General features: G+C 29.4%; 1 protein-coding gene across 1 annotated transcript; it reads right to left on the bottom strand.

The window, feature by feature from the left end:
- CtsL4 (Cathepsin L4) lies at positions 1-26,216 on the bottom strand. The gene is made up of 4 exons (XM_065514680.1): positions 26,109-26,216; positions 25,877-26,029; positions 417-803; positions 1-357 (listed from the first exon to the last, which is right to left on the bottom strand). The coding sequence occupies exons 1-4, from the start codon at positions 26,214-26,216 to the stop codon at positions 1-3; spliced, it is 1,005 nt and encodes a 334-aa protein (XP_065370752.1).
- Positions 26,217-27,690: the final 1,474 nt, after the last annotated feature.

Below are 27,690 nucleotides of genomic sequence, written 5' to 3'. Positions count from 1 at the left end.
TTATACTATAGCATATGCAGCATAATTGGCAATGCCGCATAAATTTTTTCCTTTTGCAATTCTCATATAGCCTTCTTCACCCCACAGTTCACCCCACCAATTTTTTAAGATCCAGTAATCTTTTGTATATCCAATTACCATCATGGCATGATTTACACTTGTGGATGCACATGAATCGTCATCATAAACTCCATCGCTATATAATTGAAATGTTTTTGGTGTTGCATTAATAGAAACGGCCACCGGCCCAATATGGGCTACTGCTGCTTCAATGGATTTCTCATCTTTAGCCGGTAAAATTGCCCACGATGTTACATTGACAACGGCTAGTTCTGCAACAAATTGACATTTTCCTTTCTGAAATATAAAATTTATTTAAAATTTGTACAGGGGTTTTCACTGAAACGTTTGCTTACCTTCGAAACATACTTGTAGTCTTTGGAACGCATTAGGCCGCCAGTATCTTGTAAATACTTCAATGTGTTTCGCAGTGATCCGCCGGTACAACCCTGATTACCATGTGATGTGCTACAGTCAACGATTTGTTGAGGGCTTAAGCTTAAAATGCGGCCAGTTCTTTTGAACACCTGACCCTCTATACTTTCTGCAATACTAAATGCATAGCATGAGCCACATGTTTTTTGATTATCCGGACTTGTTACGAAACCCTTTTCTCGCCAATCGATTGATTCGGGTGTTTCTTGCATTAATGGCGAGCCAACAAGTTCGGAATCATGATCCAAAGCTTCGACGCGTTTACTTCGTAATAAACGTAAGAAGGCTTTCAAATAAGAGTCGTTGCTCTAGCACAAAAAAAATAAAAATAAAAAAATTTTGTTTAATTATTAATGCATAGCAAAATATTTTGCCTAAGAAACATTTCATGAAATTCAAACAAGTAAGAGTGCTATATTCGGCTGTGCCGAATCTTATATACCCTTCACCAAATTATACTTAAATTTTAAATATTTTTAGGTAAACAAAATTTAATTTTTTTTAGTGGTTTTTTTTTCATTTTTTTGAAAAAAATTTATTTTAAATTTTTTTTTTTTAAATTTAATTTTTTTTTTTTTAAATTTAAAATTTTTTTTAAATTTTTTTTTGGTTTTTTAAATTTTTTTTTTTTGAAAAAAAAAATTCGGGTTCAAAATTTTTTTTCCCGATTTTGACCCATTGTAGGTCCAACTTAATATGGTCTTATATACGTCGTTGCAAATGTCTTTGAAATATCTATCATTAGATATCCATATTGTCTATATTAATGTCTTAGTAATCCAGATATAGGTCAAAAATTGGTCAAAAATCGAGGTTGTCTTGGTTTTTTCCTCATATCTCAGCCATTTGTGGACCGATTTTGCTGATTTTAAATAGCAAAATTCTCGAAAGCATGTCTGACAGAATTATTGAAGATTTGGATCCCGAAGATATCTGGGGTCTTCAGAAAACTGATTTCAACAGACAGACAGACAGACGGACAGACAGACAGACAGACAGACAGACAGACAGACGGACATGGCTTAATCGACTCCGCTATCTATAAGGATCCAGAATATATATACTTTATAGGGTCGGAAATGAAAAATGTAGAAATTACAAACGGAATGACAAACTTATATATACCCTTCTCACGAAGCTGAAGGGTATAAAAAAGCAGTAAAACTTAATATTTTTAGAAAAGTTAAATATAATCAAAAATTAAATATAAACCTTAAATATTAAATAAATACCTCTTTTTAAAATAAAATATTTAATATTTGCTGTTGTTTAAAATATTTAATACAGTAATTTTGACTTACCTGCTTATTTTAGCTACTTTTAAAATTATTAAGAAGTGCACAACATATTTTTTCATTCAAAATCGTATTTTTCTTATTTGTTTGGATTTAATTTTGTATTAGGCAGCTAAATTAAATTTTTTTCATGAAAACCAGTTGTAGCTTCCAAAAGTATTATGCACTTATCTTAAATGTGCAGGTATGAACAATGCACTTAAATTAACGAATTTATATGGAGTTTGGTAAATAAATATACAAAACACAAGTTTTGTGCACTTATATGCAAAATGCTCTTAAGTGAAAGGCAGGTAAGTCAAAACTACTGTATTTGCAATTGTTTGAAAAGTTCGACATCAAAACGCCATTATCATGGTCATTCGGACTGAATATTTGAATTCAACAATAGCTATATAAATATGAGAAATCTTCATTTAATATTAAAACATTTTAATGTTTAACATTATTTTCCGAATAAGTGGGCTAAGGAAATGTATCAACCTTTGGAATAACAGCTACTAAGCGTGGAAGTTTTAATTCACCATCACAGACCATATTTTACCTATGAAAATGTTCATGAAATTCAAGAAAAAAAACAGTCTAAAAAAATATTTTATGAAATGTTCAATTTAACTTTTCAAGAAAATTATTTGATACTAGCTGACCCGACAGACGTTGTCCTGTCCAAATTAAAAAAATGTTGTGTTCAATTTGAGAGAAGCGGTTTGAATGGGTAAAAATAGTACAAAAGAAAAAAATAACGTATTGTTGAATGATAATTTTTATTCATATGCTTGATTTGCATTTGATTTTAACATACATATGTACAATGAATCTTCTGGTCATAGAATAAAATATACATAGAAGCGTTACTGAGAGACAAAGAACCTAAGTCTGTTGTCAATAACCTCGTTAACAATTTATAGAAATTTAAATAATTAAACAACAACAAAAATACTTTTGTAAAAAAGTAGAAGGTGTTGCTTTTAGAGTAAATTTCTTATGATATCGTAATTAGACTGTCTGCATTTTTCGTGGAATGATAGCGTCAGATCCCTCATTATTGCGTTAATTGTTTTGTGACCAAACTTATCATGTAATCTTATCGTAGAGTACCTCTATTTCATATTATGAATAATCTTGAGATTTTTATTTTGAATAATTTGCAAATTTTTTATGTGTGATTTTGCTGTTTTTGAAAACCAAGCTGTCATTATACCCATATGTCATTATAGGCCTTATATTAGCGAATTTAGATATTTTGAGTTTTTATATAAAAATATAGATTTTTGGCCAAAAATATGAGTGGTCACAGATCGAGCTCCTTTTCTTGATTATACGCTTATTGGCCAAGTTATTAGCGAATTGATATATTTTGAGTTTTTATATAAAAATATCGATTTTTGGCTAGAAATATGAGTGATCACATCTTGATTAAACGCTTATTGGCCAAGTTATTAACGAATTTGGATATTTTGAAACGCTTATTGGATAAGTTATTAGAGATTTTAGATATATCGAAAAAAAAGTGGGCCTGGTAAATTTTTCTTACGAATTTTACTACGAACATTTAAAAACAAATTAGCCAAATAGGTTCAGCCTATTGTCTAAAACGGTCCGGCCGTTCTCAACTAATGCAATTACCAACGAACGACATTTGATTTTTATTTATATAGAAGATATATAGATAGATAGATAGATAGATAGATAGATAGATAGATAGATAGATAGATAGATAGATAGATAGATAGATAGATAGATAGATAGATAGATAGATAGATAGATAGATAGATAGATAGATAGATAGATAGATAGATAGATAGATAGATAGATAGATAGATAGATAGATAGATAGATAGATAGATAGATAGATAGATAGATAGATAGATAGATAGATAGATAGATAGATAGATAGATAGATAGATAGATAGATAGATAGATAGATAGATAGATAGATAGATAGATAGATAGATAGATAGATAGATAGATAGATAGATAGATAGATAGATAGATAGATAGATAGATAGATAGATAGATAGATAGATAGATAGATAGATAGATAGATAGATAGATAGATAGATAGATAGATAGATAGATAGATAGATAGATAGATAGATAGATAGATAGATAGATAGATAGATAGATAGATAGATAGATAGATAGATAGATAGATAGATAGATAGATAGATAGATAGATAGATAGATAGATAGATAGATAGATAGATAGATAGATAGATAGATAGATAGATAGATAGATAGATAGATAGATAAGCAAACAACACCTTAAATATTAAATTCCTCTTGTAAAAACTAGAATATTATTAATGCCTCTATTCATAATTATTATTTATATAGTTTGTTAGTAAATTAGTAGAAAGTTCATGTAGTTTTTTTTTTGTTTTTAAAACACTCAGGCAATTAATATGCCTATATATTAGTTGTGTTTCTTTTTTTGGAAAGGGGATAGAATGTAGAAGGTAAGGTGGTGAAAGGAGGAGAAAAACTTTTATTAACAACTCTGTAATTGCGCGTTATGTTTGTTAATTCCTGCATTGTAAAAGGGGACTTATTAGTGCAGGTTGCAGAGCCTCTGATGGTGAGATGGCGCTTTAGTCAAGCCAACAACCTTTTTTTAATTATTTTACTTCGGTGGCGTTTTAGTGCTACATGCAAGTGGTTCCATTCTTCCTTTATTTTTTGGAACTTGCAGAGTACGTTTGCAAAAGTAATTTGAGGCCAAAAATGTATTTATGATCCGAATGAGCTCTTAAGAAGATCCACAAAAAAATAAGCTTATAGGGTTTTTACACTAGCGCACATCTAACATCTACCATCAATTTGCAAAGATTTTAACATCTTCCCATAAGAATTACACAGAGCTGAGTGCCAACATCTTTCTACATCTTTAAAAAATGTTCCTATCTCATGTGTTGTGAAATTATTTTCATATTTAATTTGATAGTATAAAAAAGAAAAACCAGTCTCAATTCATTTTTTCATAAAAACAATATGATTTTTAATATTTTTGCAATTTTACTGATGGTAGATGTTAGATGAACAATTCATTCATGTTTTCAACATCATCCATACGTTTCGCCAAAATGTACGTAAGTGTAAAAACCCTATGCTTATTGGTTCGACTCGTGGCTCATTTTTTTTTTGTTTGTATATACAATATTCTATAAATACTCTACTAACAAAACAACTTATTTCCGTCCAAAATATAAAGGATTACTTTTGGGACATTGCGAACAAAAATAAGTACTTCTTCAGTCGAAAAATAAGTAGTCTAACAGTCAAATTCCCCTTATTTTTCGGCTTAATTGTAAGTAAAGTTTTTGCTGGGTAGTTTCATGCGCCGTCTTGTTGAAACCATAGCTCACCAAGACCATTCGCTTGAATATCAGGAAGCACATAGTCCGTTAACATGGTGCGATAACGGTTACCATTGACGGTAACATTCTGATTTTCCCCATTTTTGAAGAAATATGAACCAATGATTTCACCAGTCCATAAAACACACCATACCTTTGTTTTTAATGAATGTAATGGTAACTCTTGGTACTCTTCGAGTTGCTCAAGGTAGGATCACACGATTGCCGCAATGCACCAATTTAATACAATTTTTATTGTGCTGAATTGGGACCCAATAAAGAAATTGTCCCAATCAAATTCTTTACAGTCACATGATTGCCTCATTTTATATAAATTTGATTGTCGTAAATTGGCGCAAAGAGATTTAGTGGCAATAATTGTCGCATTCCTGTCACACAATTGTTTTAGTTTACGGCAACTCAGAGAAACATAAATGTAAAAAAAATCTATTTGTAAAAAAATTATTTGTTAAATAAAAAAAGAAAATTTCGTCGTCCTTAATTATCGTATAAAAAAATTAATAAAGAAATGTTAAAAGATGTATGTGGGTCAAAGACTGGCTCACAAAAAGAATATTTCATTTACAAAAATGAAAATTGGCGCTAATTGTCTTCTTTGATTGTCGCACTAGAACACAATGGCGAATATTCATAAACGATCACCAAGAGTTAACTTTTTTAAGTACCTATTTAAGTTATTCACAATTGGTTACTTTCAGCACAATTAGTTAGCACTTAATCATGGGTAAAGTTGTAACTAAATGCCAACTAACTAATACATTAAAAAAACAGCTAATTGATTTCATTTTAATACATCTATACAAAAAGAAAATAATCTAGAGATGTGTTTTTTTCTTTGTCGACAACATTCTATTGAAAAATTTAATTTTACATGTCCTTATTTTGATTCATTTACATTCAAACTATAACTATACATTTTGTATGTACTTTTTAAAGAACAAAAATAGTTTTTTAATAGCTTCATAAGCCTTTTAATTAATTATAGTATATATCGATCAAAATATTATCGACATTTTGTTTTCTCTACATGTCAAAGCAGTAACTAAGATAGTTATGAATTGTGAATAAGATCTACAACAATCTATGAACTATTTTTTAGTTTCTGTTTTACTAGTTCCGACTTTAGTTATAATTTATGAATATGCGCCAATAAATAATCGTGTATTTTTAACTTTTCTATTGGTGCATGTTGCCTATTAAGCATTTACATGATTGCCGCACCAGGCAGTCATGTGAATGCCTGGTGCGGCAATCTTCAGACCTTAACACAATGCAGCACTTGTGGGAAATTACTAAAAAATTTAACTGAATATCTTGTAAACTCCATGTAAATGCGACTAGAGGCCGTAATTGAGCTGAATGGAGGTCCAACAAAATATAAACTTTTTATTTTCGGATTATGGTAATATAAAATATTACGTTATAAATCAACTGTTTACTAATGTTTGACTGTTGGTTTTAGCTTATTTTTCCCATAAATTTTCCACGAAAACAATTTTAATTTTCAAAGTTTTTTAAAATTATAAAAGATTAAACTCCAAATTTAATTTTAAGTTTATTCAATTCACTAATTAAAATATGTGAAGGGTGAATATAGCTCTCTTACTTGTATTAATTATTTTCAATAATTGGTTGGTTCATTAGAGTTGCACCACCCAGCAATTAAGCAAGTAGTAAATTTATCCCTTAAAGGCAGTAATTGTCACAAATGTCTTATCATTTGACATCCAATGCGTTGCCTACTTTGAACCAGCTATTAGACAGCCCCATTGCAATCAAAAAGGGTCAATTGACACCCTGCCTAGGACATGCACGTGTTAAAATAACTAGTCACGTAGCTATTGAAGTAACCAGTTCCCACCCTAAATGATGGGTAAAATCACTAGTTCGGAACTGTCTCCTAGAACTGCTGGGTATTGTTTGTAACGTTCGTAAAATTTTGGAAATATATGCATTTGTTAATACTTTTTTAGCCTTTAAATAATTTAAACCCATTTTAGACAATTTATATATTTACTGATATATTATCAATTCATTGAACTAAATAATGGAAAGGAATAAATATTCTAGACAAAAAAGGTAAACACAATAAGCGATAAAATTGTTATACCCTACACCACCATAGTGGAGAGGGTATATTGGGTTAATGCTGATGTTTGTAACGTGCAAAAATATAGTCCTAACACCCACCTTAAAGTATACCAATCTGATCAGTCAATTAAGCGATGTACGTCCGTCCATGTAAACCTTGTAATCAAACTACAGGTCGCAATTTTAAAGATAATTCGACAAAATTTGGCACAAACTCAAGGACTATTAGAATCAATCCATTATTTCTCCTAGCCTCCAGACAACTGCCCTATCTGAAAATAGTTAAGCTCTCATAAATATCGTAATTATATACATGCATATCTAAACCATGTATATAATTACTCGTACTACAAAATTTAGTACCGATCGGTCCACAATGTTCCATATATATAAACACCATTCTCGAAAATTTCATTAATGTGCATAAATCTCTGAAATATATTAGTATCCAAATAAAATTCAATATGTTTCATATATGTAAATCAGCCCACCAAATTTTGTGATGAACCATGATGAACCGGTCCATAATTAGTCATATCTCCCATATAAGGCACACTTCCGAAAATCACTATATCAAGCATAAATACCTTAAAAATGTTGATATTCAAATTTGATTCAATACAAATAAGTTTAATATCAAAAGAAAACTGCTTATAATCATATACTTGATGTAGGGTATCATATGGTCGGGCTTGCCCTATTCTTTCTTACTGGTTTTCCTCAAAACATTTTTTCATCAATATTTGTTTACCAAGTTTCTTTTTATACATATATGTATGTATTTACCTTAAAGTATAATTTGTGAATGCAGTCTTGTTTATCAGGTAATGTATGTAAACCAATTATAAATTGTTAAATTGCACACAATATTCCAATGATGGTATTCACAAAAGTACCACCACGCTAAATTGTCCTATCTGAAATTTAAACCAGGGCTAAGATTTGCATGCACTAAAAACACGAACATATTCACATTAAAAATGCACTATGTTTCAGAAAATAAGCTCAAAAATATGCACAAAAACTGATAAATATTCACAAAAATATGCAGTATGTTAAGCCTAGTACTCTGTTCATATTTGCGAAAGATTTTATATGCTACAAATGATCAGCTGTTGGTTTTAATTTCGTTCGAAATTTTCGTGTTATTTCGTGTGGAAAAATAAGGTTACCAGATGTATTTCACATGTTTTCCACAATAAGAACAGAGTACTGCTTTTGCGAAATTATTTCGCATGTATGTATTTCATTCCAAATATTTTATATATAGTTTGACAGCATTTCGCACGAAATTTTAAACAGAGTACTAATCTTAATAGGGAATTATGCCTGAGACTAGACACATCAATTAAAGTGTCTATTTTTTGTTATTATATTATAATTTCAGTCCTTCTTTGACCGTGACATAGTGCAGACGTACATATATTGTGGTAATCCTTTCTTCAAATTTAAAAAATAAATATCAGAAACAATTTAGTTATTCAAAAAAATATTTTGCGTACTTGTGTGTAAAAATCAACAACAAAAGTAAATTCTTTAATAAACAAACAAACAGTGTAAACAAAAAAACAACAATATAGCTTATCACTGCTTGCAGTATGGGCAGTGATAGCGAAGAAGCTGATTCTAGTGATACTGACAACTGCCTGGTAGTCAATACTAGAAAAAGACCTAATACAGAATCGCCAAAAATTCAACGCAAACGAATAGCAACAACAAATGATCCATGCACCAGTGGTAATATGTTTAAATTACTTACAAATACATTAAAAGTATGGTAAACAATTTTTTAAAAGTAATCAAATCAAAAGATTTTACATATAAATCTTTAAAAACGGCCAAATTCGATTATAGAGTAGTAGTTAAAAACCTGCATTTTTCAACACCAACAGATTCACTCCAAAAGGAAATAAAGAATTTAGGACATAAAGTAAGAAATATTGCAAATGTTAAAAGCAGAATAACGAAAAACCCGCTGTCAATTTTCTTTGTTGATCTGGAGCCAGATACTAATAATAAAAACATACATATATGATATAAAATCTCTTTTTAATGCAATGGTTAAAATTGAACCACCCATGAAAAACAATGACATCGTACAATGTTATAGATGCCAACAATTTTGCCACACTAAAACAAACTGTAGAAAGCTATTTAAATGCGTCAAATGCGGCTTAAATCACCATACAATTGAATGCAAAAAAATTGAAAATACCCCTCCACAATGTTCTAATTGTTTACAAGCACACACTGCTAACTATAGAGGATGTACAATTTACAAAGAACTCCTAAAGAAAATAAATTTTATTAAAAAACGTAATAATAACTATTATACTGATCAAGAACCAGACTTTAACATTAATTCTCAAAATTTTCCAAATTTTAATGGTAATCATGGAATAAATAGTAGTTACAATGATCATTATCATAACACATTTCAATACTCCTATTCTCAAGCTGTTAAAAACAACAGCAATCAATACGAAAATCTATCTACTTCTTTTCAATGAATACTTAGAAGCGCTAATGGAAAAACAGATTGAAACCACCACCACCTTATTAAACACGATGTCTACACTTTTAACGAAACTATGCAATTAAATCTACGTATATCAATATGGAATGCAAACGGTCTTTCCAACCATATTCGAGAAATAGAAATCTTCCTTCATAACGATATACTTTTAGTTTTTGAAACTCACTTTACGAGCAGAACTTATTTTCATATCAGAGGATATGAATTAGTTAACACAAACCATCCAGATAATCGTGCACACGCAGGTTCGTGCATCCTAATAAAATCCTCAATAAAATATGATGCATTGAGCGAAATTAAAGAAAACTTCCAGCAGGCAACTAATATTAAAATAAAGTGTAATAATTACGATATTATTATTAGCTCAATAATATAACATGTTTAGATTACAATCAGTTTTTTGGTTCACTGGGTCAAAGATTTATTGTTGGAGGTGATTTTAACAATAAGCATCCATGTTGGGGCTCACGACTCTCAAATCCAAAGGGAATAGAATTGTATAAATGTTTAAGAAATAATAACTATTCAGTACTGTCCTCAGGTTCCCCTACATATTGGCCATCAGACTAGATTTTGCTGTCTATTCAGGGATACCAAGCAATTAATTGGAAATAAAAGATCTTGATGATCTAAGTTCCGATCATTCTCCTTTACTTATCAATTATAATACAAATGTTAATTTAAGGTCCTTTGATAACAACATAATAACATCACAAACTAACATTCAATCATTTCAACGCTGGCTTGATCAGAATATTAATTTAAATACGCGATTAAAAACCGATAGAGAAATATATGATGCAATAGAACATTTTACGTATCAATCCTAGAGTTCAAACGAATCGTAAGCAAATATCAACTGAAATAAGACAGTCTATTTTGAAAATAAGGAGAAATCCCTTGGACAAGATACTGTTTAACAAAGCATGTAAAGACCTGAAAAAATTGCTATATGAACAAAAAAAAATGTAACTGCAGAATTAATCGACAAAATCAACAACTCAAAATATGACGAACATCTTCTGTGGAAATCTACTAAGTTCTTAAAGAGGCCAACAAAACGTAAAACAATGATCAAGAACACAGACGGCACTTGGTGCAAAACTGATAAAAGCACATCGGAAGCATTTGATCTTTATCTATCAAATATTTTTAAACCTTATAAGATTAATAGTATCGAAGAACACAATGAAATAAGTGAATTTTTAGATGTTCCATGTCAAATGGATCTGCCCATAAAACACTTCACTCCGAATGAAGTAAAATCGGAAATACAAAAGCTAAATAAAAAAAATCACATGGATACGACTTGATTACAGCAAACGTTGTAAATAAATTAACTCGAAAAAGTATAATATTTTTAGCATTAATATTCAATTCCATTCTGAGATTGGACCACTTCCCAAAACAATGGAAATGCGCTCAAATTATTATGATTTCAAAGCCCAATAAACCTGAAAATATGCTAACATCGTACTTACTTTTTAAAATAAAGACAGTTCTACCGGCTCCATTCTATCTATTTATTAAAAGCTATCTCTCTCAAAGACATTTTTACGTTAAAGGTCGAGTATATATGAAATCGAAGCAGGTATACCACAGCGCAGCGTACTAGGCCCAGTATTATATACAATTTTTACTGCAGATATTCCAAGTACAGATGACGTGGTGGTAGCAACATATGCAGACGATAAAACCAGGTGGAATATTAAAGTTAATTCTGAGAAATCCAAACACATAACATTTGCACTTAAAAGAGGAGACTTTCCAAGTGTAAATATATATGGAGAAAAGAAAATATGCATGGAACACATTGAAGACAGCAGGCTACCAACTGCAATCTGCCAAAATTAGAATACACACATTTATATGAAGACGATTCTGTTGACGACAGTACAGCTACACGACCACACGATTGCTTTTGCCGCTGTAGCCGAATTAAACTAATTTCTATTTCTGTCAACTACAAAGCAGAAATAGTGTTGCTAATACAATAAAAAATGTAAATCAAATGAGTGCTTAAAAAAAATTTATTTTTTTTACTTAATTAAGAGAAGTTTTTGGTAACCATATTGATGTAAATTAATAACAGGTACATAATTATAACCATATATATATGTTTACTCAAAATAATTGTTTAAATCTTAATTACTTTGGAATTTTGTACGGTTATTTTTTATTAAAGTGGCACCACTGAATTATAAATCAGCTGTTTACTTTGTAGCTGTCGTCTTTAAAATAATTTAGTAGCTGCCACACGACTACAACTCCAGCCAGCAGAATTTGTGTTCGTGTAGTCGTGTAGCCTGCTGTCTTCAATGTGTTCAATGCAATACAGTAAAATATTTGGGAATGACCTTAGATCAGTGGTACGCAAAAAGAGGCATTTAATTTGTGTGCTCTTTTGGGTAAAAAATAAAATATCCACAACAACATCAAGAAACTGAATGAATTGTGTGTATTTTTACGCTCTTTTGTTCACATTCGGGTTGTTTGACGAAAATCATCGTAACCTCAACAATATGAACGCCTACCATGGCCTTAGATAGAAGATTATAAATGTAAACACACTAATTTAAAGTTAACAAGTAAGAAAGTATGGTCGGTCAAGCCCGACCATATAATACCCTACACTAAGTAAAAGAGCAAAAAAAAATTTTCTTTTAAAATTTCAATAATTTATATTTTTGAGTGATTTTCGGAAGTGGGGTTATATGGGGGCTATGACCAATTATGGACCGATCACCATGAAATTTGGTCGTGTGATTTATGTCTATATTAAAGTTAACTATGTTGAATTTTGTGTGTTTACCAACATTTTTAAGCGATTTATGCACGTTAAAGTGATTTTCGGAAGCGGGTCTATATGGGAGCTATGATTAATTATGGACCGATCGTAACAAAATTTGGTGACATGAATTTTGTGTATATAAAACTTATTTGGAGCGGAATTTGTGGAGATACATATATAAATTAAACATTTATGACCGATAAAGTCCAATTTCGGGAGGACATTTGTATGGGGGCTAGGTGAAATAGTGGACCGATTTCAGCCAGTTTCAATAGGCTTGTTCCTTGGGCCGAAAAAATAATATGTACCAAATTTGATCGAAATATCTTCAAAATTGCGACCTGTACTCTGCGCACAAGGTTTACATGGACAGCCAGCCAGCCAGCCAGCCAGCCAGCCAGACGGACGGACGGACGGACGGACGGACATCGCTTAATCGACTCAGAAAGTGATTCTAAGTCGATCGGTATACTTTAAGGTGGGCGTTAGACCAATATTTTTGGGCGTTACAAACATCTGCACAAACGCATAATACCCTCCCCACTATGGTGGTGTAGGGTATAAAAATTCGCAAACTGTATTGGTTACTGGGACCTGAATCAGAATTAAACTTAGACAACAAACTAAGAATTTATAATATAAAACCAGTCTGGACCTACGGAATTATGTTATGGGGAACAGCAAGTAAATCGAACATCGATATTGTGGAAAGATACCAATCTAAAACACTTAGGGCCGTTTTCTCATTAGGTGATTATCTTTTTTCCCAACGAAAAACTGCAGATTAAAGAAATTTGGTTTTCTCAATGTCTCATTTGCTTCTATTCTGTCGCAAAGCTAAACCGACCTCATCTGCCAATTATTTATTTATCGTACAGATAAATTCAATCAGCTGACTGCTGTTCATAGTTTGTATGTGTTTGTGTTTTTGTAAACGAAATTAAATAGATTTTATAAAAAAGTTTAATAGAGATATTAACATTAATTGGATGGAGGATGAACACGAAGAACATGAGTTCCAAATGAATGTTGAAAAATTTTATCATGCCAGGCCTAACTACCTGGCAGACATGGAGGATAATGAATATTTCAAAAGATTCCGGCTGTCGATGGCCACGTTAAACAGCTGATTTATGTAAACATGTTGTCAATTGAAGGCAGGGTTCCCAACTTTCACATCTATTTTGAGAGGTATTGCCAACTGGAAATAATCTTTTTTGTCGGTATATTGAGAAAAACAAAATTGTTAACAGACAGTTTATCGGCCTAATAAATTTATGTCGACATTTAGTAACAGGCAGTTTGTCGATACATTGAGAAAACGGGCCTTAGACTAATTACATCTGCGTCGTGGTTTATATCAAACAAATGTATACGTAGAGATTTACATATGCGCTCCGTTAAAGAAGAAATTCAAAGACTTAGTGAAAGCTACCTTCAAAGATTAAGTTAACACACAAATCCTCTTGCTGTTGCACTCTTAGATGACAGCACCAGTGATGTTAACTTTTTAATTTCGATTACCGTACAGCCCTAAAAAAATTACCATTTTTTAGGTAAAATTACCGTATCCAAAGTCTTGTACAAAAATGATAATATTTTCTTATTGAAACAGGTTTATTTTTATAATTCAATATATCGGGGGCCTATATTCAAAACTATCTATCTAAAAAAACACAACTTTTCAGGAAAGCCAAAAAACTGTTTTTCGCGTATTACTTGAGTTATTAAAATTCGGTATGCTACAATTATTATAGTAAAATTCATGTTCAGCGTTCAAAAATTAGTAAGAAAACATGAATTGCCAGAAGAAATTATTCCAAAAAAATATTTGAAAAGATAGAGGCTTTGCATTCGGAAAATTTTATTTTAAAATTTTAATTGTATAAGATAGAGGAATAACAAAAATGTAAATAAAGCACCGAAAACATTATGTTTGTAAGAAATTCACACCATAGATGAGGGCTGTTTTATTGAACATTTTACCATCAAAAAGTTATTTTCGTGAATATTAAAGAAAGAGGGTTTTGAATATAGGACCAAGTTTATAAAACAGCAGAACGCCATTTTTATCGACATCTTTTATTTGGCTTATAAGCATAAATTCCTTATCAATGTCATTAAATTCATCCATTTGAACAGCTTCTGGGAAATGCAAAAAAAAATATTTTTACAATCAGTTTTTAATACTAATTTTTATATTGAAATATCCATACTTGAAAGATTACTTTACCGCCTAGATATATTTTGTCTAGCGGTAGTTGGTTATCATCATCCTCTAAATTTTATGATTATTTTAATAAGAAATGTGTATATTATATGTTAGGTGAAGCGCCCAAGCTCTTTGTATCCAATAGTAGATTATAAACGAAAAGCACAAGAATTTTTAAGAACAAATTCAATTATTTATTTCTTATACTTTTATGTTAAAATTCCTGAAATTCACATTAATTAATAAACTTATTTATTATTTTTCGTATGGGAACCAAGAGCTGAACTTCTTTTTGATATTTCAAACACGATCTATCTGTATTTTATAATAAAAATGGCTTTTTATACGATTTAAAAATGAATTCATTAAAATACCGCGTGGAAATATAAAATAATGCAATCCAAATATTTGCGAATGGTAATTAAGCGATATGTAATAACTAAACAATAATAACGATAATCGATAATTATTAATACATACTAGCGATTAGACTGTGGCGCAACACCCTCCTGGTGTTTCCGCCCGGGACTGTAGATCCATAGGTCGGTTCAGATCCGGTTCGAAGGACCAGAATGTTAGGTGAAGCGCCCAAGCTCTTTGTATCCAATTGTAGATTATAAACGAAAAGCACATTATGGAAATATAATTTTTGGGATATAATTCTTAAAAATTTAAACTTTTTAAAATTACCGTACAAATGTAGAAATTACCTGCCTACCGTACGGAGGTCTAAATTACCGTACAATACGGTAATTACCGTACGGTTAACATCACTGGACAGCACTGATATCCGAAGACTGAAACGAGCACACGTATTAGATTTACCATTTAGATTAGGGAAGCGCCAAAAGTGAAATTGTAGTTTGTGTGCGTGTATGGGTTAAAAATAAAAAATTCGCAACAACATCAAGCAACAGAATGAAATATTTGTATTTTTACGCTCTATTGTTTGCAACTAAATGAGTTATTTGTATTTTTTACGCTCTTGCTGTGTGTTTTGTTTACTTTCGGGTTGTGTACGTGTAAATTCACGAAAATGTTCGTAATCTCAACAATATGAACGCCTACCAATGATTTAGATGATAATCTGAATATCTTGTACATACATATGTAAATTAATGTTAACTATTTTTATTGTATAAAGTTATGTAGTTCATTGGGGCTGCCTAACTCCTGTTATTTTTACATTACTAAATTTGCTTATTATCTTAAATAGATAGATAAAGAAATTATAAAAAAAATATTATAATTTAACCTTTAAATTTTGGAAATAGTTTAAGAAAGACAAAAAAACATCATTAATAAAAAATTTTAAATATTTTTAGGTGAACAAAATTTATTTTTTTTTCCATAGTTTTTTTCGAATTGTTATTTTAATTTTTTTTTTTTTAATATTTTTTTTTGGTGAAGAAAAAAATTCGGGTTAAAAAATATTTTTTTCCTATTTTGACGCATTGTAAGTCCAACTTACTATGGTCTTATATACACCGATGCAAAGGTCTTTGAAATATCTATCATTAGATCCAAAAATAGGTCAAAAATCGAGGTTGTCCTGGTTTTTTCCTTATATCTCAGCCACCAATTTTCTCGATTTAAAATAGCAACCGAGCCGGAAGAATTCCGGAGATATTGATATATGAATCGTGTATGTAAGTTATTTGGGGGCTTCGGAAAGTTGATTTCAACAGACATACAGACGGACATGGCTTAATCGATTCCGCTATCTATAAGGATCCAGAATATATATACTTTATAGGGTCGGAAAATTATATTGTGGAAATTACAAACGGAATGACAAACTTACATATGGGGCATTTCATGTCAAGTGAACCAACTTTTGAAATCGATGTCTTCCGATTGGGATGAAATTTGCACCAATGTTAGTTCTATTGGATAGTAATTCGGACACCATTTTTCAACAAGATCGGTCAAGAACTCTCTGAGTTATAGGAGGTCAACATTTTACATTTTGGCCAAGCAGGTGTTTTTTCTTATCCATATATCTTATTACCTATTGTTCTTAGCAAAATGTGTCCAAATAGCTTAGATAGATCTTTCTACAATCTTTCGAAAAAAAAATAAAAAAATTTAATATTTTTTTTCCGAAATCAAAAACTTTTTTGACTTTTCTTTGAAATGGGCCTTTTTTTCTTAAAATAAAGCTTGAAGACCTATTTGGTCACTTTGTGGGATGCGGGAGAGATATCTATAAAAATAAATATTTCGTAACTCAAAACATTAAATTTTTGACTTTTTTTGCAAAATCAAAAACTTTGTTGACTTTTTTAAAAAAAATTTTTTTTCCAATATGGGCCCTTTTTTTAAATTTTTTTTTGCTCAAAAGAAAGCTTAGGTCTTTTACTTTAAGCCTATTTGGTCGCATAGTGGGATGCGAGTGGGATATCTATCAAAATAAATATTTTGTAACGCAAAACAAATAAAAAAGGTACCAAAAAGGGGATAAAATCGGGAAAATACATTTTATTTGAAATTATTAAGCCAATTTTGATATTTTTTTTAATATTGGCTCCTTATAATTTAGATTAAGATTTTAATACTTATTGTAAATTTCTAAAAAGAAAGATTCAATAAAGATAAAAAAAATATTGGCTCCTGAATTCATACAAAAATTAACTAACAGGGTGTTATTTGGAACTCGATTGCCAATGTGTATATTTGGTACTTTTTTTAAACCATATTTTTTTCTTGGGTACATTAACACAGATTTTAATCGTTTGTGTCATGTCTGCAGCATAAACAATTTTGGCAAAATGGAATATTTTTAAATTTCAAACGGGGTGTTCAAGGAGGAAAAAGAAAATTGGTACTTTTCTCCTAATGGTACTTTTTTAATATATTAAATTCTTTCACTTATCGACATTAAAGTTAGCTGATATGTATCTGAGTGAATTAGTGTTAGGAATAGGGGATAATATTTAGGTACCAAAATGTAAGAACTGAACTATAGGTACTTTTTTGTTTTTCTAATGGTAATTTTTTATAACAATGGACTTAGAAACATGAAGTTAGGCATATATGGTCCTAAGTATAGCTGTTAAATAATGATTACTAATCATAATAATTAGTAATTAGATTACTTTTTTTTGAAAGGTGAAGTAATGATTAAATTACAATTATATTCAGATTCGAACGATTACTAATTGATTACGATTACAAATAATTAAGATTACTTGTGATTACGAAAAAATAATCAAAAATAATCCGACTATTTTCAAAGATTACTTTTTATTATTTTCCAAAAATTTAGCATATGGAAATGAGTTATATCATAAAATTGTAATATATATTCGCGATTAATTACAAAATCAAGCAGTACTAATTTCTAATGAATTTTTATCGATATTAATATTTATATGCGTTAATATATTTCTGGATTGTGGGACTTATATGGAAGCTATGACCTATTGTGATTCGATTGTCATAAAATATTTTAACGTGATGTCTATTTATTTTAATCGAATTAAATTTTACATGAGTATTCTAGATATTATCGTGATTTCTAAGTATTTGAGGGCTAATTTTGTAGAATTTCATTTAAACAACCCTATTTTCAAGAGTGGACCATATATGGGAGTTATGGAATTATGGACCGATATTAAGCTTGTAGTATGATTCTTGAATACAAATTACAGATATTTGTGTAGGTTAATGTGGTTCTTATATGGAGGCTATGACCAATCATCAAAAATTTGGTACAGCGATTTTAGGTACACAAGATTTTTTTAAATAAATTTTTTTCACACAAACATTTTTTCCAACAAAAATCTTTACCTTATAGCCAAATATAGCACAGTTTTATACATTAAACACATTCAAGACAGCAGGCTACCAACTTCAATCTGTCAAAAATAAAATGCACACGTTTATATGGAGACGATTATTTTAACGACAGCACAGCTACACGGCCACACGACTACTCATGCCGATGTAGCCGAATTAGGCTAATTTCTATTTTTGTCAACTACAAAACAGAAATAGTGTTGCTAATATAATAAAAAAATGTAAATCAAATTAGTGCTTAAAAAAATATATATAACCATATAACCATATTGAAATAAATTAATAACAAGTACATAATTGATTATAACCATAATATATTTTTACTCAAAATAATTGTTTCAATCTTAATTACTTTGGAATTTTGTACGGTTATTTTTTATTAAAGTGGCACCACTGAATTATAAATCAGCTGTTTAATTGTAGCTGTCATCTTTAAAATAATTCAGTAGCTGACACACGACTACAACTGTAACCAGCAGAATTTGTGTTCGTGTAGTCGTGTAGCCTGTTGTCTTGAATGTGTTTAATGCATTACTTGTTTATTATTCATATGAGATGGGGAGAAATACTAAAAATGGTGTTAATGAAAAGTTTAATTAATTTTACAATATTAAAAAAAACAATACTCATAGCATACAAATGTATAATTTGAAGAGTCATTTAAATAAGTGATCAGGTTTCTTTCCAAACCCGTAAACAAATTTGAAGTCGGAAAAAAACTGACTGAGTTACAGGTCGATAAGTTGACGAACATCACTTTAAATACTGATGAGATTTTGCAAAAATATGATTTGCTAAGGGATGCATTTATTTTTTTAACACGCCCTTAACATCTTCAGCTCCAGTTGAACGACTGTTTTCTATTGCCGGGATCGTCAACAGTGTAAGGTGGCAATCATTGACTGATTTTTCATTAGTTGTTATGAAGGCCAATTGCAATATTTGAAAATTATAGCCCTTTTTTTTGTAAAATGATTTAATGTACGCTGAATGTATTTGTATTTCTTTTTTATTTTATTTATGTATTTTTCCCTTTTCGTTGAGAATTGGGAATTACAAAAATATTTTTTTTTATGAAAAAATTTTGTAAATGCAAACATTTTGGAAAATAATCTAAAATAATCAAAAGAAATCTTTGAATTTTGATTATTTTCTCGTAATCGCAAATAATCTTGATTATTTGTAATCGTAATCAATTAGTAATCAGAAATTGTTCTAAAGAGAATTACATAATCCATTAAATTCTTTTTAAAAAATAATCTAATTGATTACTAAACGTAATCCAAAATTAACAGCTATGGTTCTAAGTGAGTGAAAATTCAAGGGCATAATTCATGGAACTTTTCTTTATTCTTATGGGTACTTTTTTGAATTTTCTATAATAATGGACCTATAAACATAAAATTAAGCATATTTGGTTCTATGTGACTGAGAATTCAAAGAGGGACTTTGTGGTACTTTTTATTTACTCGAATGGTACTTTTTCTATTTTCATCACCAATCAACTTAGAATCATTATGCTAAGTTTATATGGACCCGAATCTACAAGTAGTAACATTATGGAACTTTTTCTTTTTTCTAACGGTAATTTTTGAATTTTCTACAATAATAAAATTAGATACATATATGAAATTTAGATGAGTGATAAAAAGTTTGACTTTTTTAAAAATGTGTGGTACATTTATTTATTCTAATTGTATTACTTTATAGTACTTTTTCTTTATACTAATGATAATGAATTTTTTATAGCAATTGACCTAGAATTCAAGGGGGAGACTTTTGCTACAGTTTCTTTATTCGAATGGTACTTTTTGTATTCTCTTCACTCGTAAAAAAAAATTCGGGTTTAAAAATATTTTTTCCGATTTTGACCCATTGCAGGACCAACTTACTATGGTCGTTGCAAAGGTCTTTGAAATATCTATCGTTAGATATCCATATTGTCTATATTAATGACTTAGTAATCCAGATATTGGTCAAAAATAGATCAAAAATCGAGGTTGTCCTGGTTTTTTCTTCATATCTCAACCATTTGTGGACCGATTTTGCTGATTTTAAATAGGAAACTTCTCGAAACCATGTCTGACAGAATTATTGAAGATTTGGATCCCGAAGATATCTGGGGTCTTCAGAAAATTGATTTCAACAGACAGACAGACGGATATGGCTTAATCGACTCCGCTATCTATAAGGATCCAGAATATAGATACTTTATAGGGTCGGAAAATTATTTTGTGGAAATTACAAACGGAATGACAAACTTATATATATATATCTCACGAAGGTGAAGGGTATAAAAATATATGGTTGCCAGATTTGTTAATGAGAAAAACACATTTATTTAAATTTTTACAATCAAAAAATCTACTTTTATCGACTTTTTTTGGATAACGTAATCGATTATTCGAAAAATTTATTTTTTAAAATTAGAACGATTTTGCAGTTATTGATAAACAATTAACTGAGACTTACAATGATTAAAAACACATTGGCATCTAAATTGTAGAATGTTTTAATTAACAATCTTTTGATTAGAAACTTCATATAATTAAAATGTTATTATTTGTACAAATGTTAAAATTTGGGACTAAAAATAATAAATCTCAAGTTTTTGTGCATTTTTATATTCATTGTATACACATTATTGGTATGATTTGAAACCTAAACTGATGATTTACAATAAAGACCTCTTTAGATTCAAGAAGTTAATCTAAATCTTAATACTGATTCATTAAAAACTTAGTGATGATTTTACCACACCACTATGGTTTCAAAACCAATTTTTATGGCATAAATTGAAATAATCATGTCAGGCATATAAATAAATTTAAACAAAAAATAATCAATTGGACCACGCCCACACCATACCCCCACTAAATGGGAAGGTATACGAACTGAACTATTTTTTTATATGTATAATAAAATTATATACATTTTGTTTTATTTGATTTTTTTTTTTGTTAATAATCAGATTTTTATTGATTTTTTGAAGTACACAATTTATTAGTATATCATATTTGCGACCGTAAATATATTTTGTTGATTGCTTGGAGTGTTGTCTTTAAGAAAATAAATTAATTTTTAACAATTTTTAAATTTTTTTTTTGAATTTTTGCCAAAAAAAATCGATTTGGGACCATAGTGCACACGTTGAATTGAATTTGAAGTACATACCTTCTTTCAATAAATTTGACTTCATTAGTGTGTATTGTTCTTAAAATTTTATTATTCATTTCGTTAGTTTAGTGTACAAAGTCCTTTTCAGAAATATTACAGGAGAGACAAAAAACGTTCTAAAATCCATGATTTGAAATAGTTTTGAAATCTGATTATGGAGTTTTATTAATTATTTGGTATGATTTATAATGACAAATAATCACAGCTAAGAAGAAGTGCGTTTGCATCTTATCGGTCCTTTTTTGGGACTTGTGACATTTTCTGTTTCATATCTGAAAGTCGAGGTGATAATAAATTTTAAAATTATCAAATATTTAATTAAAAAATTCATTTACATTTGTTGGTTGAAATTTAATGAATAAACCAATAATTAAAACAAGTATTATATATTTAGTAACATATTTATACTCAACTCCATTTGATGCATTAAACACATTCAAGACAGCAGGCTACCAACTTCAATCTGTCAAAAATAAAATGCACACGTTTATATGGAGACGATTATTTTAACGACAGCACAGCTACACGGCCACACGACTACTCATGCCGATGTAGCCGAATTAGGCTAATTTCTATTTTTGTCAACTACAAAACAGAAATAGTGTTGCTAATATAATAAAAAAAATGTAAATCAAATTAGTGCTTAAAAAATGTATTTTTTTTACTTAATTAAGAGAAGTTTCTGATAACCATATTGAAATAAATTAATAACAGGTACATAATTAATTATAACCATATATATATTTCTACTCAAAATAATTGTTTCAGTCTTAATTACTTTGGAATTTTGTACGGTTATTTTTTATTAAAGTGGCACCACTGAATTATTAATCAGCTGTTTACTTTGTAGCTGTCGTCTTTAAAATAATTCAGTAGCTGCCACACGACTACAACTGTAACCAGCAGAATTTGTGTTCGTGTAGTCGTGTAGCCTGTTGTCTTGAATGTGTTTAATGCATGACTGAGATAATAATTTTGAATGTTTTACAAAATAAAATGGACTTAGCACTTTTGTGTATTTATAGTTATTTAATATTAACCATTCCTGACTACTAAAAACTACAAATTTTAAAGATGTGTATACTTTATAGGACATTTTATGTTTTCTACACATACATATATGACCATTAAAAGGTTTTTTTGATGTCGGTTCACCGAATAACCGGTTTTTTAAAAAAGGACAAATTTCGGTTAACCGACAAACCGGTTTTTTAAAAAGTCGGTTTTTTATAAACACTAGTGTTGTAGTTTTATTAGTATCTTATAAGGTATTCATTCGACTAATGATCGTTCGATTAATCGAATAATTTCTTACGAATAATTATTCGAACAATTTAAAAATGGCCATTTTCGAATAACAAATAATTCGAACAATTTTATGTAGAATAATCGAATAAAACTTAAAATTTTTCATAATTTCAAATTTAAATAAGTAATAAGACTCACAAAAATTGTATTGTTTCTGAAATTCGACAAATAACTAAATACAAAGGGACTTTCCATCACTGTAGATGAGTGTGATCGTGATGAAATTTACACCAAGGTTAGACCTATTGGAAGTAATTCAGACACAATTTTTCAACAAGATCGGTCCCGAACTCTCGTAGTGGGATGCGAGTGTAATATCTATCAAAATAAATATTTTGTAAGTCTATCAAAATAAATATTTTGATAGATATCAAAATATTAAAATTTTTTTATTTTTTTTTAAATATTTTTTTTCAAAAGATTGAAGAAATAGCTATCTAAACTATTTGGAACACATTTTGCATTGGCCAAACATGTGAGAAAAATCACATGTTTGGCCAAAATGTCAAATTTTCTTGACCGATCTTGTTGAAAAATTGTGTCTGAATTACTATCCAATAGGTCTAACCTTGGTGTAAATTTCATACCGATCGGAAGACATCGATTTTAAAAGTTGGTTCACTTGACGTGAAATCCCCCATATATAAATATTACTGCAAGAAGTTACAATTCTAAAAACAAATCTTTCAAAATTTTTAACTTAGGACTTGAAAATAAAAGGTACGGAATAAAATATTTGTTATTTAGCTGGCGAAATATTAGAAGAATCGAAATTAATAATCAAAATTGTAACTTAGATTAAAGTGGAGTTGAATGTGATGGATAATGTGATCGAAAGTGATGACATTTATAATGATTACATTGAAATAGATGATGGCCATGATCTTAAAATATATGTATATAAGTGATATTATTAACCGCGTACGTAAGTGTTGGAAAATATTTAATTAATCTAATGATAAACACAAAATATTACAAACTTATGTTCTGTTGCAAAAAAATCATAGAGCTCGTCTTATATATGATGTTAAACATCGATGGACATCTTTGTCTAACATGGTAATAAACCTTTTTCGTATTTATAAGTACGTCAATCATGGACTGTCTGACTTCAAATTAGCCACGTTCACTGACAATGATATCAAAATTTGGACAGATTCCCTTTATTGTGTAATTGCCCAAGACCAATTATCTAAGCAAAGATTCGGCAACGTTGATAGAGCTTGATGTATAATACAATTTGTTATAAATAATTTTAATTAAATGAATAATAAATTTACTAAAGAATTAGTTACTCAATTTAAAACCCGAATTAATGAACGACATAAAAAAGTTCTTAATATGTTTATATTGTATTTGAATTCAGGATCATGTCCAACTAGCTCAAATTGTTTAAAGCATAGCTCAAAAACGGAAACTAAAGGGTTTGCTAGTCAATTGTTTTGTTGATTGTTCGGGATTTAATCTGATCAGAATATTTTTGTTGAAAATTTAATAATGGACTTTGTTTTCGAATGTTTCTTAACATTATCAATACTTTAACGTTATTTTTTGTTTTTCTTTAACAATAAAATATTTAAAAAAATACATCAAAACTTCATTCTTTACTTTTTTAAAAAAAATTTAATTATTCGAATAATTCGATTAATTTTAAACGTGTGATCGAATTATTCGAACAAGTTAAAATCTCTTATTCGAATTATTCGTTTTATTCGAACAAGAGAAAAATCGAATAATTCGAATACACTAGTATCTTACTACGTTTATACACACGACTTATTCGCAAATAAATATATTGAAAGTAGACCAATTAGCAATATAAACAGTGAATTATTCTTTTATTTGCAAATAGCTAATAGTGCATTTACACCTACGCCATAAACATGTTATAAGTTGTTTATGGTGATAAACTAGTTTAAGAAACTTGTTTATCCATACAAAACAAAAACAGGTTTGTAACTAGCTTTTGAGATAAACTAGTTACAAACAACGAGTTTTTGCTAATGCAACTCTGTTTTTCAAAATTTTTCTGGCAACGCTGGTAACATTTGACATTTGCTCAAAAATAAAAAAACTGTTTTCTTTTAAAAAAAAGCCAAACTGTAAGAAAAAGTTTAAAAAATTTATTTAAGAGTGTTTTTTATATAATATGGACAACGAAAATAAAAGGTATGTTTATATGTACATATATAGGTACGTGCAGCAACGTTTTTTCGTAACAACGTCCATATTTTTATTAAATTGAAGTCAGCTGTTTTATGACTTGTCAAAAATAAACCACTTAACTGACCAAACTGCTGATGTAAACGGTATGGTTTATGAAAGTAGCTTATGATCATAAAGTGTAAATGCACTATAACTCACGAAAACAATTCCTGATTAACGACACTATTTGCAAATAAGATTTTAAACATTGCCATATTTTTTAATATTTTTAGTATTTCTTTCGTTTTTTAAATATTTCATTGCGTTTTTGCATTAATTGGATTGCAAGACAATCAAGAATTTTTAATTCTTTCATTTTTGCATTTAAAAAAATAAGAATTTTCCGTAACCAAAGTGACATATAAACAGAGAGTTAGTTAATTGCAAATTATATTTATTTACGAATAGACTACGTATAAACGTAGTGTCTATCTATTAGTTTTCGCTACTAAATCCAAAAACAAATCTGCTTTGTAAGGGCAGGTCTAGTGTACATACATATGTACATATGAATGTCAATTAGATTTACATTAAATATTTCAAGAAATAAAGACAATTAATATAAATTGTGTATACACATTTACTTACCATATCGGCCATAATATTGGTTCGCAAACGAAATGAACTCTTTCCGCTATTAAATAGCTCATTATGCTGACGTACTGCCGCACTATTTTCTTCAAATGCTGATCGGCTACGGAGCTCATCATACGTATGTACATAACTTTTATTAACCAAATTCTGTAATATTTATGTATATATATATATATTTTATTATTATTTTTAACGGTTTGCTAAATAACCGATTCAAATAGTAAACCTTATATTCATCAAAATTGTCATATTCTATTATACGACCATCTTTTTCCACATATGAGAATGATATTTTAACACTGAATAATATTAATGCCCATTTATAAATTAACATGATTTAAGTACTACTTGGTCTTTTAACACTTTCAAAGAACTAACCAGCTTAGCACAACATATTTTAGTATTTGCTATTGAATATTCTTGTTTCATAAATTATTAGTGCAAACTCAGCAAAGAGAAGTATGATCATTAGGGGCGCACCATTTATGAGCTGCACCAAGTAACAAAATTTAAACTTGTTCGTTAAGTTTTAGTTCGTATTTTAATCGAACTAAACTTTTGAAAAAAAGTGAGAAATTTTGTATAATCTCAACTTTAGCAGAAAGTTAAATCTAATCGAGCAACTTATTTAAATTTCAATAATACTGATCAAGTTTTTCTTGATAATATTTTTTTTTGTCAAAATTTAAAGCTATGACGTAGGCTGCACGCAACTTGAAAACAATTTTGAGCAAAAAGAAATTAATCAGCTGTTTTCTTGATTGAAAATTGAAACACCAACTTGAATGAGAAATTGGATGCAAGTTCGTTTCAATTCTTAACAAATTTATTTAATAATACCTCCTGACAATAAAAGTTCAAGTTAAGTTATGACTCCCACGTATGAACGTATGAAATTTAACTATTTAAAAAATTAATAATTAGTTAATACGTTTGGATCAACATTTTTCCCTTTTAACCTCAAGTGAAGAAACAGAGTATAAAAAAGGGTATACAAATATATTTAGACAAATTTCAAAATATTTGGTTGTGGGACTTATGTAGGAGCTATGACCTATTATAATTCCATTGTCATAAAATATTTTAACGTGATTTGTATGTATTTAGTATATGAGAGCTGTGGCCAATTATGGACCAATATTCACCAATATTATGATTTTTGAATACAAATTACTGATCTGTGTACTATTTTGGTTTAATATATGGATGTTATGACCTATTATGGTCCTAAGTATTTGAGGGCTATTTTTTGTAGAATTTCATATGGACAACGCTATTAACAAGAGTGGACCTTATATGGGAACTATGCCGAATTATGGACCAATATTTAAAAAATCTTGTAGTACGATTCTTGGATACAAATTACTGATCGGTGTAAAATTTTGGTTCAATATAGATTTATTTGGATATTTTTGCTGGTTAATGTGTTTCACAGAAGTGGTTCTTATATGGAGGCTGTGACCAATTATGGGCCTATCATCATAAAATTTGGTACATCGATTTTTGTATATATTGAATAAATTTATTTCGAATTTCAACCTGATAACTACAATTGTAAGAAATTTATGAGGATTTTAGTGATTTTCGGGAGTGGACCTTATATATATAAATCCAGAAGTGTGATTACTGGATACAAATTACAGATCTGTGCGTAATTTCATTTTGATATCGATATGTTTTAAATATTTTTTAAGGTTAATATCTTTTTAGGAAATGGGCCTTATAGGGGAGCTATGACCTATTATCGGCCAATCTGCATAAAATTTGGTACAGTGATATCTATGTATATGAGTAATATTTTTTATGCA

This window comes from Calliphora vicina, chromosome X, assembly GCF_958450345.1.
Source record: "Calliphora vicina chromosome X, idCalVici1.1, whole genome shotgun sequence".
NCBI classification, from domain to species: domain Eukaryota; kingdom Metazoa; phylum Arthropoda; class Insecta; order Diptera; family Calliphoridae; genus Calliphora; species Calliphora vicina.
Note: the sequence above shows the minus strand (reverse complement) of the source record. Positions and strands in the feature narration are given on the sequence as shown.

What these genes read in the sequence shown, in the direction of transcription:
- CtsL4 (XM_065514680.1), bottom strand. Translation starts at nt 26,216, where the DNA reads ATGTTAATTTATAAATGGGCATTAATATTATTCAGTGTTAAAATATCA. An exon ending in ACAATTTTGATGAATATAAG is followed by an intron (nt 26,030 to 26,108) that starts GTTTACTATTTG and finishes TAAATATTACAG; the next exon opens with AATTTGGTTAATAAAAGTTA. An exon ending in ACTACAAGTATGTTTCGAAG is followed by an intron (nt 358 to 416) that starts GTAAGCAAACGT and finishes TTTATATTTCAG; the next exon opens with AAAGGAAAATGTCAATTTGT.